We start from the raw sequence: 15,298 nt of genomic DNA, 5'->3' as shown, positions 1-15,298 counted from the left end.
CTATCGGATGCCCTACAAATCATCATAAAGCACCAGTGGGTTGTGTAGAAGCTGTTTATGAGCTTCCGCTGTCCTGTGGGAAGAAATACATTGGACAAACGGGAAGGTATCTTAATGACTGGTTACGTGAACATAGTCTAAACATGAGAAATAAGCAATGCGGTCATCTGTCAACTCGCTGTCGGGAATGCGGCTGTGGGCCGGTGTATGGGTCCTGCCGGGTTCTTGAAAACCACAAAGATAAAGATGTGCAAGAGATTATAGAGGCTCAGGCTATCTGTTGGAATAGTGATTCGTGTTTTAGTGCTCCTTCGGTCAACTTGTTAGATAAGGAGATGGCGTTTTTGGATGGTTAAAATTTGGATGAGGTAGCACCACTGTGCATAGGTTTTATAGGGGGTTGTTCCCTGAAAATAAAGTGTTGATGTTAGTGCATTGTGGTGTTGTCTCCCTTCTGTCCTTGTTCACTGGCGCTAAATATACTTTCCAAGATGGAACACCTCCTGTGCTGTTGCCCATCCTGCAAAAATGAAAGGCTTTTGCCCTCTCGCCGCTCTAAACCCACTGGATGGAAGGCATTTCTTATTGAACAAGATCCTGGGACCATGGCTTCACATATCACAGCTGCAAAATGCTATGAAAGCACTGCTGCAATTTCTGAAGGCAACCAAATAGAGCAACCGTCTGTGATACAGTCCTGGAGATTTTCACTATGCTGGCAACATCAACACTGATTTCTCTCCTAATCTTTTCCTCCCTTTCCCACAGTGCAGGGTAGCCTATCAGGCTACTCAGGCTTAGTCCTGGTTAACCTTCCTGACCTTCATTTATCCTTCTCTTTCTCTCTCTGAGATTGCCGACACATTTCATTGAGTTTGTCAGAACAAGTTGGCTGCATTTTCAAGTAACGGATGACACAGGCTTGATTTGTGGCAATTCGAATGCGAATTTTTCTTCTTTGTGCGTCATCATGCCATTTCAATCACGCATATAGCGCTTTCCATTTCTGTGTGCCCTTTGCAGCCCTGGAGATGTGCCAGAAAGGCTGCAGGATACAGTGCATGGCGTCAAAATGGGAGTGGTGAACCCTAAGTGTGATAATGCCAAGGTTAGTATGAAAGATGCATGGCTTGACATTGAAGATCGTTTTTCCATGCTTTCCTGGCCATTATACAATATATATATATATATATATATATATATATATTATTTATTTATTTATTCAGAAACACTAAATTTGGCCAAGTGGATGAAAGGTCTGCTATTGTCTCTTCATGAATTTTGCCCCTCCACCTTCACATTTTTTTGCATTTCTCGTAAGTTGCAAGCGCACTCAGTACCCCAGATATTTTTTGTGAGAGTGAACAAGCTGGTTCAGGCTGTTAATTCAACTGTTGTCATGGCACAGCATCATCGCTCAGTTTCTCTCTTTGGAGTTGTCATAAGTACCTCACGAAGGCGTGTTCATATTGAGCCACAAAAAATGTTAAAGGGGCCCGAACCACTTTTTATCGAAGTGGAGAAAGACATTTAAAGTGAAGATAGGCTATTTCAGAACCACTTTGCCACAAAAAGTACTCCAATGCGTTCAGCAGAAGCGGAGTTATCGGCAATCAAACACTGCCTCAGCTGTGCTCCCCTCCCTCCTCCAATGCCTTGCACTGCGATGGCTACGGCGGAGACGTCACTGTGGTGCGCAGTTCCAATTTCCGATTTGGTGCCTATGCCACGCTAAATGTAAGCCAAACGCGGCTGTCCTCAGAGAGCCACAGTGAGCTTAGTCACTGGACTCGTGGCGGCACCTCGCAGCGGCCACGGTGTAGCCGAGCGCAGTTACCAATAGCAGCCGCGTATTGGAGTGTGCTTTATGACGAAATAGAGCACACAGAAAAGAGCGAGTTTCATGGGGTTTTTGAAATAAGAGTGTTTGAGGGAAAGGTGACTTCGTGCTCCGCTTGCGAGCTCCACGGACTGCGTACGACAGCAGAACTTGGCTGAGATGTTCGCAACAGCATATGCTACCCGCGGACTATGTTATTTCGCCAAGCCCGAGGGGTGGTCCAGGGCCCCTTTAATACTAAACAGTGCAGAGTTATGGGCAGTAAAACTCACCATAAGAAAAAAGTAAAAAAAAAACAACTTGGTTGTTCACTCTTTGCATTGGCCGTTGTCAGGACTTCCATTGTGTTGCTGAGCTGTGTTTACAATTTCTGCTGTTTTCGAGATTTGTTTCTCATTTTTGCTATGATGTGAACTAAGCAAACTTATATCCAATACCTTTTCATGTTGTTTAGTAACAGCAGACAAATGGGAAGTTTTTTTGTCTTTATCTGTGTTGTTTATTAAAACAACACATTGTAAAATGTGGTTCAGTGATGTCATCTTCTTCTTATGGTATTGAGTTCATAAGTATACTGAATGCTGCATATTGTGATGAGGGAATAAAATTCTTTTCATAAAATAAGAAACATTTGCGGGTGGTGAAACAGTACAGGGAATGTGGGCATACCAAAAAAAGTGGCACACACTCCCTTGCATTATTTTCATGCACTTACAGAGCATATTTGGTCATGACGTGAAAAGACAGGCTTTTTAGATTTTTTGTGTGGCACAGGGATCCGTGCATATTATGTTGAGAACAATTATATTAATTTCTTTTTGTGAATGTTCGTGCCCAGGTCAACATTTCTGTCGATTTTCTGGATGATCCAACAGTCTACGTGTGCTTCCACCCCAAGGCAATGTATCCACTTGGAACAGTTGCTGTAAGCCATTTTTTTCCTTCATATTTTTCATACAGGTAGACCTCAGCAATGTTTGCTTTCTTTCTTTACATGATAAGTCACCTCAGTGTCTTTAGCTTTTGTTGCAAATTGTTATATTGGTACAGCAGTATTAGCTCTGTAGACAAATGATACTAGAGCATTCACGATACTGGAAAGCGGGAGTGCAAACACAGACACGAGTAGAATGAAAAAAATTCGAGCAGAACTCATTTACGATGAATCTCCAAGTACGCAAATAGCTGAAATATGTCATGTGCGAGGCATGTACTGCATCCGAGCTCCTCTCTCGCGCTTCTCCCTTGACATGCTGCGCCATGTGGCAGCGGCGTCATCAAGTTCACACATACCCAGTGGCAAATACACAGTGACCCAAGTTGCATCGGAGAGGCTCATTGAAGAGTGGCACATACCCACTGGCACATGCCCACGTGAATGGCCTGCATTTTAGGCTGATTTGAGTGCAAGTGTGCTGATAGCGGCTCGGCTTATATACACACAGGCTGGTACGCTTCCGTGCTGCATCTATTTCTGCCTTATCCTGAATAAAAATGGAAAGCAAGCACTTTGATGCACATGGGGCACAGTGCAGTTTTGTGTTTGGGTGACGCGGGCTTTTTTAGTGTTGCGATCAGCATATAAACGTCTACTCTGCAGCGCGAGTAACTTGACATTTGTGTGCAAAGAAAAAGTAATCATTTGTTCATTTGACCTTGAATAACCAAATCGGCAAGTCCCTGCTTTTTATGATCTTGGGAAACTGCCTGACATCTGCGAAGCTTTCAAATGAGCTTCAGATAAGCATATTTTCGATTTCGAATTATTGATATTGAATTATTTCATGATCCCATTCGAGTTTCATATATCCAGGATCGACTGTATATCCATGAATATATCTGCCAAGATAACGACTGACCCAACAGGACCCAGCAGGCCAGGCAGCCGGGCTAGACCTGGGAAAGTAGGCAGAGAAAGCTTTGCTTTAAGGTCCCTCAAGTGCACTTGTACGTGGCCAGCCCACTGACTGTGTGAGCATGACTCATGTCTGCTTTGTGGCACTACGTGGTCTGCGCTTTATTTTTAGCAAGGGTGCCACTGCTATGGTGCTCTTTATACTCTTCAAAATTGAAACCCGGATAAGTTGTAATCACTCAATATGGGCTGAAGCAGATGTTCTTTACTATGATTACAGTATTAATAGCTCCTCATCTTACTGGAAAAATAAATATACACCAAATTTTTTTTGAGTGTGCTTTTAAGTTATTTTTTAAACAGCTAGACTACCCTAGTACAAAACTTACCTTCTGAGCAGTTCTAATTTCTTATGCTGAATGTGTAACAAAGCATTATACAGCAATGCATGGACCATACAAAAGAATACAGCCATCATCATTCGTACAGCTCTAAAAGGACACTTTCTGAACGCATAATTGCTACTTGTGGAGTTTTTCTGCTAACATTTGTTTCACCTTTCTTGCAGCATGGACACTCAAAGCAAAGTTGTGACACAATACCTGTTGATTATCGAGTGAGTAGAATCATTGAATTTAGTTGGCTAGGTGAAGACGCTAGCATCGATACCTTACTCCTAAAGCACTGCATAGAGAAATGCAAGTTTTTGCCTAATTTATTTGCACAAGTTTTGCTCAAGCTCCTTATATTCCATAACTTTATGTTAACGACTGTGGGTGGTTTTGAAATAATTCTTTTTTTTTCCTACTCCTACTCTTCTGTTTTGCATGTTTTGGTCTTGGCTGGAAGACTATATTCCAAAGATAAATCCCTGTGTGTTTCGTTTGTTTTGTTTTTTCTTTTATTGCATGTATGAGTAGTCATTTTGGCAGAAGATACTTTCGCATTGAAAGTTCAGTGGGGCGTGTCCTTCTATCTCCCATGTATAACAATTTTTGTATTTCTGAAAAAGTTATGAGACTTGCGAAATATAAAGAAAAAAATATGACAACATCTTTCCAACTTTGCCACAGCACACGTAAGACATTTCTCTAGCTGCATCTTATAAGGAGTTTGAAATCTGAGATCAACATCTTAATTGAGGCTTAGTGTTCAACTATCACATTAGTTACAGGAATTTGATGAAAATTCCATCTACATAATACAGTTTAACCTGAATGTAATAAACTTCAACATAACAAAGTATTTAACTTTTCATACCCTCTTGTCTGTAAAACACCATGTATTTACAACCTCAATATAACGAAACGTGTTTGTATGCGATTTCAATATAATGAAATTTCAGTGCCTCCGCAAATGAATGCCATGACAACAAATGGAAATTTCCGCGGGCGCGAATGTTCAAATGATTGGATCATAAGCGGCTGCTTGCAAACACACCTCTCAAATAGGGCACCGCACAACAAGAGCGACCGCAAAGTAGAGACACATCATGTTCCCTGTAAAGTACAAGTGCGATAAGGTCCCATCACGCCCCTCCCACCATGTGCTTTAGGGGCAAGTGAAAGTGTGTGAGGGTGAGAGGAGAAAGATGGTGGCTTCACGAGTGTCGCCTTCCCGCGAGAGCAAAGGAAAAGAGGGGGAGGGGAGCAAGTTCGCGGTAACGCTATCGAGTGCGCGTGAAGAGGGGGCGGGTGAAGTGTTGGGTAAGTTGGTGCGCGTCTCGGCTATGGCTGTGCATGGCTGTAGCGCAGCTGAGCACATGCGCAGCCGCGCCCTGCTTTAAAGGTAATCTGGCGCTTGTGCAAAGAGCGGGCATGCTGAGACGGCGTGGCACCATGTAAGCTTTCTTCATCATCGTCATCAGCCTGGTTACGCCCACTGCAGGGCAAAGGCCTCTCCCATACTTCTCCACCTACCCCGGTCTTGTACAGGGTGTCTACCAACCGGGAAAACCGAGAATTATCAGGAATTTTGAGTGGTCTGGAAAAACTCGGGGAAAACTCGGGGAATTTGTGCTTCTATCAGGGAAAATCAGCTGTAATTTTATTGAAAGGGTTGAAAGTCGAGGTAATCCTGGCTTGAGTAACAGGCATGAATTGTAATGAATCATCTTTGATGCCCTGTCGTCGGCTGGAAGATTTGCCAGTGTACAGTCAACGACCGACTTTCCGGATTCCCGATAATTTGGACGGCTTCTCGGCACCACCACGTGCCCCGTAGAGTCAATGTATGAGAACGTCTAAAATTTCGGACGTAAGAACCCTTCACCGTGTGATTTTCCGGAGGTTTTGCCGTGACCGCAGGTCCAAAACGGTATTAATCAAAGCCACCACCGCTGCCATTTTTATTACCTTGCAGCCTCAAACCGGCACTCTCGCACGCAGATCGGCTGGCAGCCGTAGCCACCACATTGGCCCACCTGCTTCGATGTTCGCTATGAAGCTTCTTGCCATTGGATGCCGTGTTTTTTATTGAAAGTATTCGCTGCTGTCAGCAATGGCACGAACTCTGCTTTTGTGGTCCTTGCGATTGGCTTAGAAGCTTGGAAAGCACGGTGCGTTGCATAATGCCGGTTCCCGAAAGTCAGCTTCGCCTTCGTGCACAAATGTTACTTGGTGAAGCATATGCAAGAGTATTGCAGTGAAGCATAACAAGCGTGGGAAGGGGCTTTTGCCATGGGACACAGTATGTAATTCATAATTACACACGCGTGCACTCGGTATTTCCTGTCACAGTACGGGTACTGACATGCCTGATACGTGTACCGGCAGGCCTTCAGAGCGTTTTTGAATGCTCCTGTGGCGGTTTGAGCCCTTAAGGGCACTAAATGATGTGCATTTTTTTTTTCTAACTGCCCGATTTTTCTGACGTTTTCACGGCCCCTAGGGAGTTCGAAAAAGCAGTTGTGGACTGTGCAGCTGACCAAGAAGATGCTTCAAGTGGTCTGTGGGGTGAATGAGTGACGGAAGGATGACAAGAACGGGAAGGACCTACGCATTGAGCATTGAACGGGAAAGGAAGCGTGCTGCTGCTGTTTTGAAGGAGCTTGAGCTCAAAAAACAAAGTGTTGGCTGATGCCGAGATAAATGCGTCCCTCATCCAAACCAAAATAAACTCTTTAATGCAGTGAAACACAACACTGAGGTGTCGTGCGCGAGATGAAAGTATGTCAGGACAGTTGAGATTGACTTATGAGCTGTGCAGAGAGAATCTCAATTGTGACAAAGTTTGGGCCTCATACCACTGAGCTTGCTATCAGTAGATAGAAATAGCTCATATTCGAGAATATTTGCTTCTGTATGCATCTCCTTTTTATTTGTATTTGAGAATGTCCGACTCGATTTGCAATTTTTTCCGAAGATATTTTATTTGCTGTGCATTTTACTGACCCCTCCCTTCTATCCTCTTTTTGAATAAAATAAAGACTACTCCTTAGTATTCAAATTAGACTAAGTCGTTTTTTTTTAATTTTTTGTACGCTTACTTACTTTTCATAACCTCTTGTCTGTAAAACACCATGTGTTTACTAGTACATCTTACTAGAAAGTGACAGCATTGAGCGATATGGTTTCAGCCAGTCTTGACATAAAACATGGTTTTGCATTACTCAGGAAAATTTGCAAAGGCACTCAAGAAAAACCTGGAAAACTCAGGGAATTTAGACATGTCAACTTGGTAACACCCTGTTGTACTAATTGTGGCCATGTTGTCCCTGTAAACTTGTCCCTGTTGTCCCTGTAATCCGCCCACCTCACTTACTGCCATCCCCTGCTACGCTTCCCTTCCCTTGGAATCCAGTTCGTAACCCTTAATGACCATCATTTATCTTCCCTCCTCATTACATGTCCTGCCCATTTCCATTTCTTTTTCTTGATTTCAACTAAGATGTCATTAACTCGCGCTTGTTCCCTCACCCAATCTGCTCTCTTCTTATACCTTGAAGTTACACCCATCATTCTCCTTTCCGTAGCTTGTTGCGTCGTCCTCAATTTAAGTAGAACCCTTTTTGTAAGCCTCCATGTTTCTGCCCCGTAGGTGAGTACTGGTAAGACACAGCTATTATACACTTTTCTCTTGAGGGATAATGGCAACCTGCTCTTCATGATCTGAGAATGCCTGCCAAACGCACCCCAGCTTATTCTTATTCTTCTGATTATTTCCGTCTCATGATCCAAATCTGCCGTCACTACCTGCCCTAAGTAGATGTATTTCTTTACCACTTCCGGTGCCTTGCTACCTATCGTAAACTGCTCTTCTCTTCCGAGTCGGTTAAACATTACTTTAGTTTTCTGCAGATTAATTATTAGACCCACCCGTCTGCTTTGCCTCTCCAGGTCAGTGAGCATGCATTGAAGTTGGTCCCCTGAGTTACTAAGCAAGGCAATATCATCAGCGAATCACAAGTTATTAAGGTATTCTCCATTAACTCTTATCCCCAATTCTTCCCAATCCAGGTCTCTGATTACCTCCTGTAAACACGCTGTGAATAGCATTGGAGAGATCGTATCTCCCTGCCTGATGGCTTTCTTTATTTTGGAATTTTGTTGCTTTCTTTATGGAGGACTACGGTGGCTGTGGAGCCGCTATAGATATCTCAGTATTTTTACATACGGCTCATCTACACCCTGATTCTGTAATGCCTCCATGATTGCTGAGGTTTCGAATGAAGCAAACGCTTTCTCGTAATCAATGAAAGCTATATATAAGGGTTGGTTATATTCCGCACATTTCTCTATCACCTGATTGATAGTGTGAATATGGTCTATTGTTGAGTAGCCTTTACGGAATCCAGCCTGGTCCTTTGGTTGACAGAAGTCTAAGGTGTTCCTGATTCTATTTGCAATTACCTTAGTAAATACTTGGTAGGCGGCTAAACGCGCGGCTGTCTTACCGCGCGTTTAGTATTGGAGGTAGTGTAATCTTGAGTTTCGGTGACCCATTGGAGTGAGAGGCAGGCGAAGTATTCGTTCCCCACTGCCGGCGCTCTTCCCGATAGCGTCGTCCCATTGCGGGCGACGCTATCAGCTGCGGGGGCTTAGTGCACCTGAAAGCGTTTCTTGCTTCGCTTAATTCGTAGTGCCGAGAAATCGTCAACGTACATGGCATGGAACCGTAATATTTGTCGCCGAATCCCAAATTTATCAAAACGAATTTTCTCATTCAAATTTTTTACCCGATTGCCCGATAATTCGGAAAATTCTGTGGCCCTTTTGCGTGTATTTTGTACATGCGTAGAGTACAGCTAAACTTAATTATTCGTACCACAATTTGTGTGAAACATCTAATATTAAGAGAGCTACGGCCGATTACAACTTACCTTCCTCCACAGTCTTACATTTTCTCCCCAACTCATTCGCCGAGTGAACAGGGCTAAGCTCCGCCTTCATTGGCTCTGCGTCATGATGGCACGTCATGTCGTTGACTTCTGGTTCTCTAGGAGCGAGCGTGCAAAGCCTCTCCAAACTCTCCGCCAGCTGCTTGGCAGTCAACCCCAAGCAAGAGCTATCAAAGCAGCGTGTTTTGGAGCAGTCTGTCGAAGCGCCGAACGTGTCTGGTATTCCGGTAACCACAGGCAAGCTGGGCATTTCGGCAGATGGCTGGAGGCGTAAACTCAAGCTGATGAAGGAACTTTAGCATAGACGTACGTGAGCAGCCTGATCGATCTGCACGGTCCAGCCACTTGTTGGTGCAGCGCTTAACCAGCCAAACAGAGCGCTAATATTGCTCTAACCAAGTGTAAAACATTTTAAACATTTACAAAAACAATGTGTTGATGATTACACACCTGGGAAAAATTTACACCAGCAGGAAAGAATACGCTTCATTACTGCTACTGTGTATGGTTGAGCTCTGTGCCACCAGGTGGCTGCACCGTGCAGACCATTCACATTTGCACTTCTGCTCATCCCGTTATGGCACAGTCAAGCGGCCAGACCCTGTCCCCTTGCGCTTGCGTTTGCCCTATTACCGGACTCGCAAAACGCTATTACGTTAGTAATCTTCTGGTGTAAAATGATGGCCGCAAACACGCAAACACTGGTGCCGATCGGATAGTGGCAGTCCAATGCGCAGCAGCCAGTTCGCTCGTCTGCTGCCTTGCAGAGGGACACGATCTTGCAGCTCGACATATTGCCAGTCGCTACGTTTGCAGTCCACAATGCAACAAAGTTGAATCATAGTGCTCGCGAAAAGTCTGAGACCGACTCTGACCGCGGAGGTCTCGGGGTACTTCGTAACACAAGCAGATGATGCTTGCTGTGTGCTGGAAGTGCTTAAGTGTAGTGAGAATTTGTTCTCGTGCATTCTCTTTCTGCTACTTTCTTTTTGTAGAAACAAATAACTAACATTCCAACTATTACTAACGTCATTTGTTTGCCATAAAGGTGGAAAAATTACCGATGACACGCCCTGGGCAGCCAATCGAATAGCTCGCCCTGATGACGTCATATGGGTGATTTACGTCATATGGGTAGGGGCGGCTGAATATTCCGCCGAGCAGCTTGCTGCGATCGGCAGCGATGTACATTTTTAAAACCTTGTAATAAATTACACGCTTTACGCGGAGCACTTGGATGCATCAATTAACGATCAGAAGGACCTACTCTAACAAATCAATACGTTCGTACAAAATCGTCAAAATCATTTCAGGGTCCCTTTAAGCACAACGACTTGCCATGTCATGTGTTCCCCGATGAAGGCTAGACTCCGGCCAAAACGTAGGAAATAAATAAATACATTTATATATGCAATCGAACACACTTATAATGATTCCGGTTTTAAAAATATACCGGTTATAACAATGAGAAGCTGCTGCACTGTTGACTTTTGTATATTTTCTATATTGAAATAACTCACTTACTACAATGCGCTGATGCTGCATTATCGGTTATAATGAAGTCTGGCTGTTGGGTGTCCGAGCCGAAAGGTAGTGAAATGCGAAATTCTTGAAAAGGAAAAAAGAAAACGAGAAATTCGAGCCGCTGCATGATCGGCTGCTGCTCCAACAACTGCTGCATGCGGCTCTCTCCCGTTGCCCTTCCACCCCTCCGAACATGAATGGGCTGCGCCCATAGCTCTACGTCGCCCCACCAGGCCCCAAACACTCTCAAGTTCCAGCAATTGCCACAGAGGGCAAAAAAATCAACCTCAATCAAATCAATCTCACGGCGTGTGCACTGGTGAGTAAAAAAAGCATTGCTTCGCATTTTCAACATTGAATTTCCTGTGAGAAAGAGGGATAAAGTAGATTCCTGTAGTCATTTCGTAAAAGTGGAAAATAATAATGATTATAAAGTTATTGCTTTTCAAAGGCAATTCAAACGAGGCTCTTGTTATTTTGTCACGTTGCTAAAATTCCTAACACGGAGTACAGCATAAATAATAAATAGTTTGGTTGTTCTTGCGTAAATGATACACTGCGATAAGTTAACTGCACATACTGGCAAATGTACTTCCTGTGATACAGTTAGGTTAGTTGCATTTGAGATGGAATAAAATGACTGGTTTTTATTACCTAGTATCTGGCAGAAAAAATTGTCATCTAATCGAGGCTTCACTAAGCACAGCCCACACAAAGACACCATTGAAAAAAATTCACATGCAAAACAGTGTTGTGTGTGCATGTGCTTTCCTGTCATGGAGCACTTTGTGCACCATTCTTAGTCAGACATGGATTGCAAGCTCGCTCCCTCTTACACCATACTGATTGAGAGTTTTTTTCTTTAGACTCCAGCCTCCAAGACGGTGCTCGCACTTGTTCACCCCTTTGGACTCTGTTGTCTCTGGACGTACAAGTCGACACTTAATGGGTCACCAGTGACAGTAGCACCAAAGGCCAAAATCCTCACAATGTATGTTTCTGAACACCAACTAGAGCCGTGACTTGTTCATTTATTGGTCTAACTTTTGTTTCACCATTTCTTGTTTGCATGTTTGTCATGGCTTCATCATTTCTCTTTTCAGGAAGACGAACAAAAGAGAGATTAATGGTCTGCTAGCTTCCCATGCCAAGCCATAAGAAACTCAACGGTCACTATAATGACAACAGGTCCTCTTGAACTATGTGCCTCACCATGATATGTTTTCAAGTTTACCAGATATAGGGGCGTGAGCCCTATTAGGAAAGCAACAGTCTACAGTTTTGTATTGTACTGAGCTGGAATGCTAAAATTTTGTGTACAAGCTTACTTGCTTTTAAGAGCATTTTATGACAAACGGAGAAGTAACATGTTGAGTCCCAAGTAGTTTCTTTTCTAGTCATTATAGCCATGGTGACCAGAACAGAAACAGTATAGCAAGCTTTTACTTGCTAATGCACAAACTCTATCATCTGCTCTTGGCAAATCATCTTGATGGGTGTTACCACCAAGTATTACATGCTCCCTCACATCAATAATTTGTTACATGAAAATGCCAAGAATTTTAAAGTGGTCAAATGTGCTCAGTGCAATCTTAAGTGATGCTTCATGATGACTGAAACACTGGCAGTCACTTCATTTTATTTTTTTATTTAAAATACCCTCAGGGCCATATGGCATTAGAGAGGGGAGTGGTTACAAAGTAGTAGAGTAAAGCAAACAATCAAGTGCACTGAGTTCTGGTAATTTAATAATTCTCCTGATTATATAATTTTAGCTAATGTTTTGCGAAAAAGTTTCATATCGGTGATAGCTACAATACTTAAGGGAAGGTAGTTCCATTCCTGAGATGTACACGGGATAAAGATAAAAAGAAGGACTTTGTGTAACATGAATCAATTCCTACATTACTGCGATGATCGACGCATTTTAAAATGTACTGAGGCTGCAGTATGAAGTCATCGTGAAGTGTGGTGTGATGAAAAATTTAATGAAATAGCAAGACGGGTGACCTAACGGTGGTTAGTTAGTTGAATAAGTGCTAGGTTAGCTTTCATTCTGGTTATACTTGCAGTACAGTTGTAATTAGAAAGAATAAAATAAATTAAGTTATTCTTTACTAGTTCAGATGTAGCGAGAATAATGCGACTGGGATCCTATGTTGCAGATGCATATTCAAGTTTCGAGCGTATTACAGTCTTCTAAAGCTGTGCTTTTCCCGTAGACGGTGCTTTGAAAAAGTTGCGCCGTAAGTACCCAAGCATGTGATTAGCTTCATTAATGACCTAATCTATATTAATGTTCCACATTTAGTTATTTGTTATGTGTACAGCAAGATATTTATATGACACGACGAAATCTAAGGGAATGTTGTTAACATGACAAGTGCTATGATTAGAATTAGATATGGATATGTGCATTATTTTACATTTGTTAATTGCAAATGGTTCATGTACAGTGCATGAAATCAATAAATAGGCTAGCCCTGCACCATAAGAGACAGCTAGAAAAGGTATGTTCACACAATCGGCATACTCCACACTTCTCAAACAGACAAATAATTAAAACCAATTTTTGTTTCTCTTCAAACAGCTGGTGACAAACCTGAGCACAGTGTCTTCCCAAGAAGTTTTTGAAATATGCTCGAAGTAGGCTTGACTTAACATTCAGCCAATCAACAGTAGACAAGCAAGGGATGCCTCAGCATGGGAACTTGTCTTCGTCATGGCCCTCACAAGTATGTTTGCTTGTTGAAGCGTTCGATCAAGGCTGAGGCTTCCCTTGCTCACATCTTTTACTCAATTGAAATGTTCATCACCTTGCAACGTCTTTGCCTTGTTTGAATACACAAACCAAGATGTTTTTTTTTCAACATAATACTGTAAATTGCATTTTCCAAGGATCCGTGAGCATACTTATGTTTATGTTTATTTAGTTTCCTTGTTTATTCACACAATATTTGCTGATGTCCTTGTAAACACTGTTGTCTCCATAACATTCCTTGCTTTCCTACGATTACTCCATTTGTGTCAAAGCCTTTACTGTTGCACCTGAACACTAAATGTGAAGCATAAGTATCAAGAGCAAACAAAATGTGCTGTAAAATTAGCGCAACATTTCTTTCCCCCTACACTACGTGCCTCTCACCTATGTGTTATCAAAACAATGGGGCACTGCAGCTAGAGCTTATCTTGCTGGCAGTAAATCTTTGCCGAGCATGTTTTGTTTATTTTTTTAATGTACCTGAAATCGTCGAATGCAGACAATATATGTACAGTATGAAACACATCACGTAGCACTGTATGCAACTACAAGTACGTGGGTAGCCCAGCATACCCGCTGTGGTTTCTTAGTGGCTGTGGTGTTCGGCTGCGAAGCACGAGGTCGCGGGATCGAATCCCGGCCATGGAGGCTGCATTTCGATGGGGGTGAAATGCGAAAACACTCGTGTGCTTAGATTTAGGTGCACATTAAAGAAACCCAGGTGGTCAAAATTTCCGTAGTCCTCCACTACGGCGTGCCTCATAATCAGAAAGTGGTTTTGGCATGTAAAACCCCATAATTTTTAGCCCAGCATAAATATGGCTGCCTGAAGTATCACTCTCCCTGCTGTACTGGCACACCAAACACGACAAGAAAGCTTCGCTTCATTTTAGCGTTTAGTTCCATTAAATAGATAACTATCTGTGTTTCTGTAGGTTGTAAAGTTAGTAAATAACAGCATTCAGTCCATCTGACCTGTACGAAAACTGTGAGCATCTACTGCTTCATTCACCATTGACAATAAACAATGTAAGCTTACTTGTTTCAGGTGTTTTTTTGCCAGTTGAGGCCTCTCGGTCACCTGGCGACATAATAAAGATACCTGTAATCATGATAGAGTACCGTACACACAAATACCGACCCGAAAGTGGCAACAAAACGCCCAAAACCAGTGAGCGAGCAGCTCGACGAGCCCCACCAGCCACCACCGCAGTGGCCATAATGCTCATTACGTAATGATGATGATATTAGTTTTTATTTTTGTCAGCGCCATCTCTCGGTCATACACCTTAGTTTACAGTGCCTCCGCTATTCTTATTTCCATTGCACTGTGGAAGCTACACTTTCCCTTCTCTAAGTTTATATAGGTATTCTGTGGCCCCATCCTCCAAAACACAAATGGACCGTGCCATCTGCGCCGCAAGCAGATTGTTCACATGTTGCTCGCTGGCTCCTCTTTCAGTGAAGTTCTGCGAACAGCTTAATCACTTGCATTCGTTTTTGTTGGTTGTGTCGAATCCGTTCCTGGCCACGCGGTTTCCCAACTTCACTTGACTCGCTGCGGAAAAGGAAGATGGCTGATCCGCCCGCTGTTCGTCGGCAATGCACGATGTTGCCGGTAAAAAGAAAGCGCATGGCTATAGATTTGGAAACTAAGTGCTTCTAACCGATGAGACAATCGTCACAAACGTGCATCAGATAGTCACGGCAACGATGGCAGTGATGGTGCTGTCGGGCAGGCTGCTTCAACGTTGTCCTCACAGGAGGTCCGGCATGATTCAGGCCCTCCGGGGCTTTGTTTTCATGAGTAACCTTCTGCTGCACTATGTAGAGTGCTTGAATGCCTTGGAGAAGGATGTTGGCAAGCTTTGCGTAATGCATGCATGGCTGACGGACGTAGGCTTTTCTCGTGCAAGTGAGTGAGAAGTACGTGGTGAGATGCTTGTGGTAATCTCTCCTCAGCGTTTCTTCTGGATTTCT

General features: G+C 43.2%; 1 protein-coding gene and 1 long non-coding RNA gene across 9 annotated transcripts in view; both read left to right on the top strand.

Annotated features, from left to right (window-relative positions):
* LOC135897315 (uncharacterized) overlaps window positions 1-15,298 on the top strand; it is a 126,681-nt gene that overhangs the window by 29,283 nt on the left and 82,100 nt on the right. For all 8 annotated transcript variants that reach the window (XM_065425921.2, XM_065425916.2, XM_065425918.2 and 5 more), the window contains 3 exons: window positions 1,024-1,108; window positions 2,679-2,765; window positions 4,264-4,311. In XM_065425921.2, coding sequence (XP_065281993.1) covers window positions 1,024-1,108; window positions 2,679-2,765; window positions 4,264-4,311 — 220 coding nt within the window. The remainder of the gene's footprint in view (window positions 1-1,023; window positions 1,109-2,678; window positions 2,766-4,263; window positions 4,312-15,298) is intronic.
* Window positions 11,434-12,966, top strand: LOC139055655 (uncharacterized). Its single transcript, XR_011511905.1, has 3 exons — window positions 11,434-11,548; window positions 11,661-11,745; window positions 12,723-12,966. It is a non-coding gene; the product is annotated as an uncharacterized lncRNA (long non-coding RNA).

The sequence above is a fragment of the Dermacentor albipictus genome, chromosome 2 (genome assembly GCF_038994185.2).
Source record: "Dermacentor albipictus isolate Rhodes 1998 colony chromosome 2, USDA_Dalb.pri_finalv2, whole genome shotgun sequence".
NCBI lineage: Eukaryota > Metazoa > Arthropoda > Arachnida > Ixodida > Ixodidae > Dermacentor > Dermacentor albipictus.
This window is presented reverse-complemented; position numbering and strand designations above follow the sequence as displayed.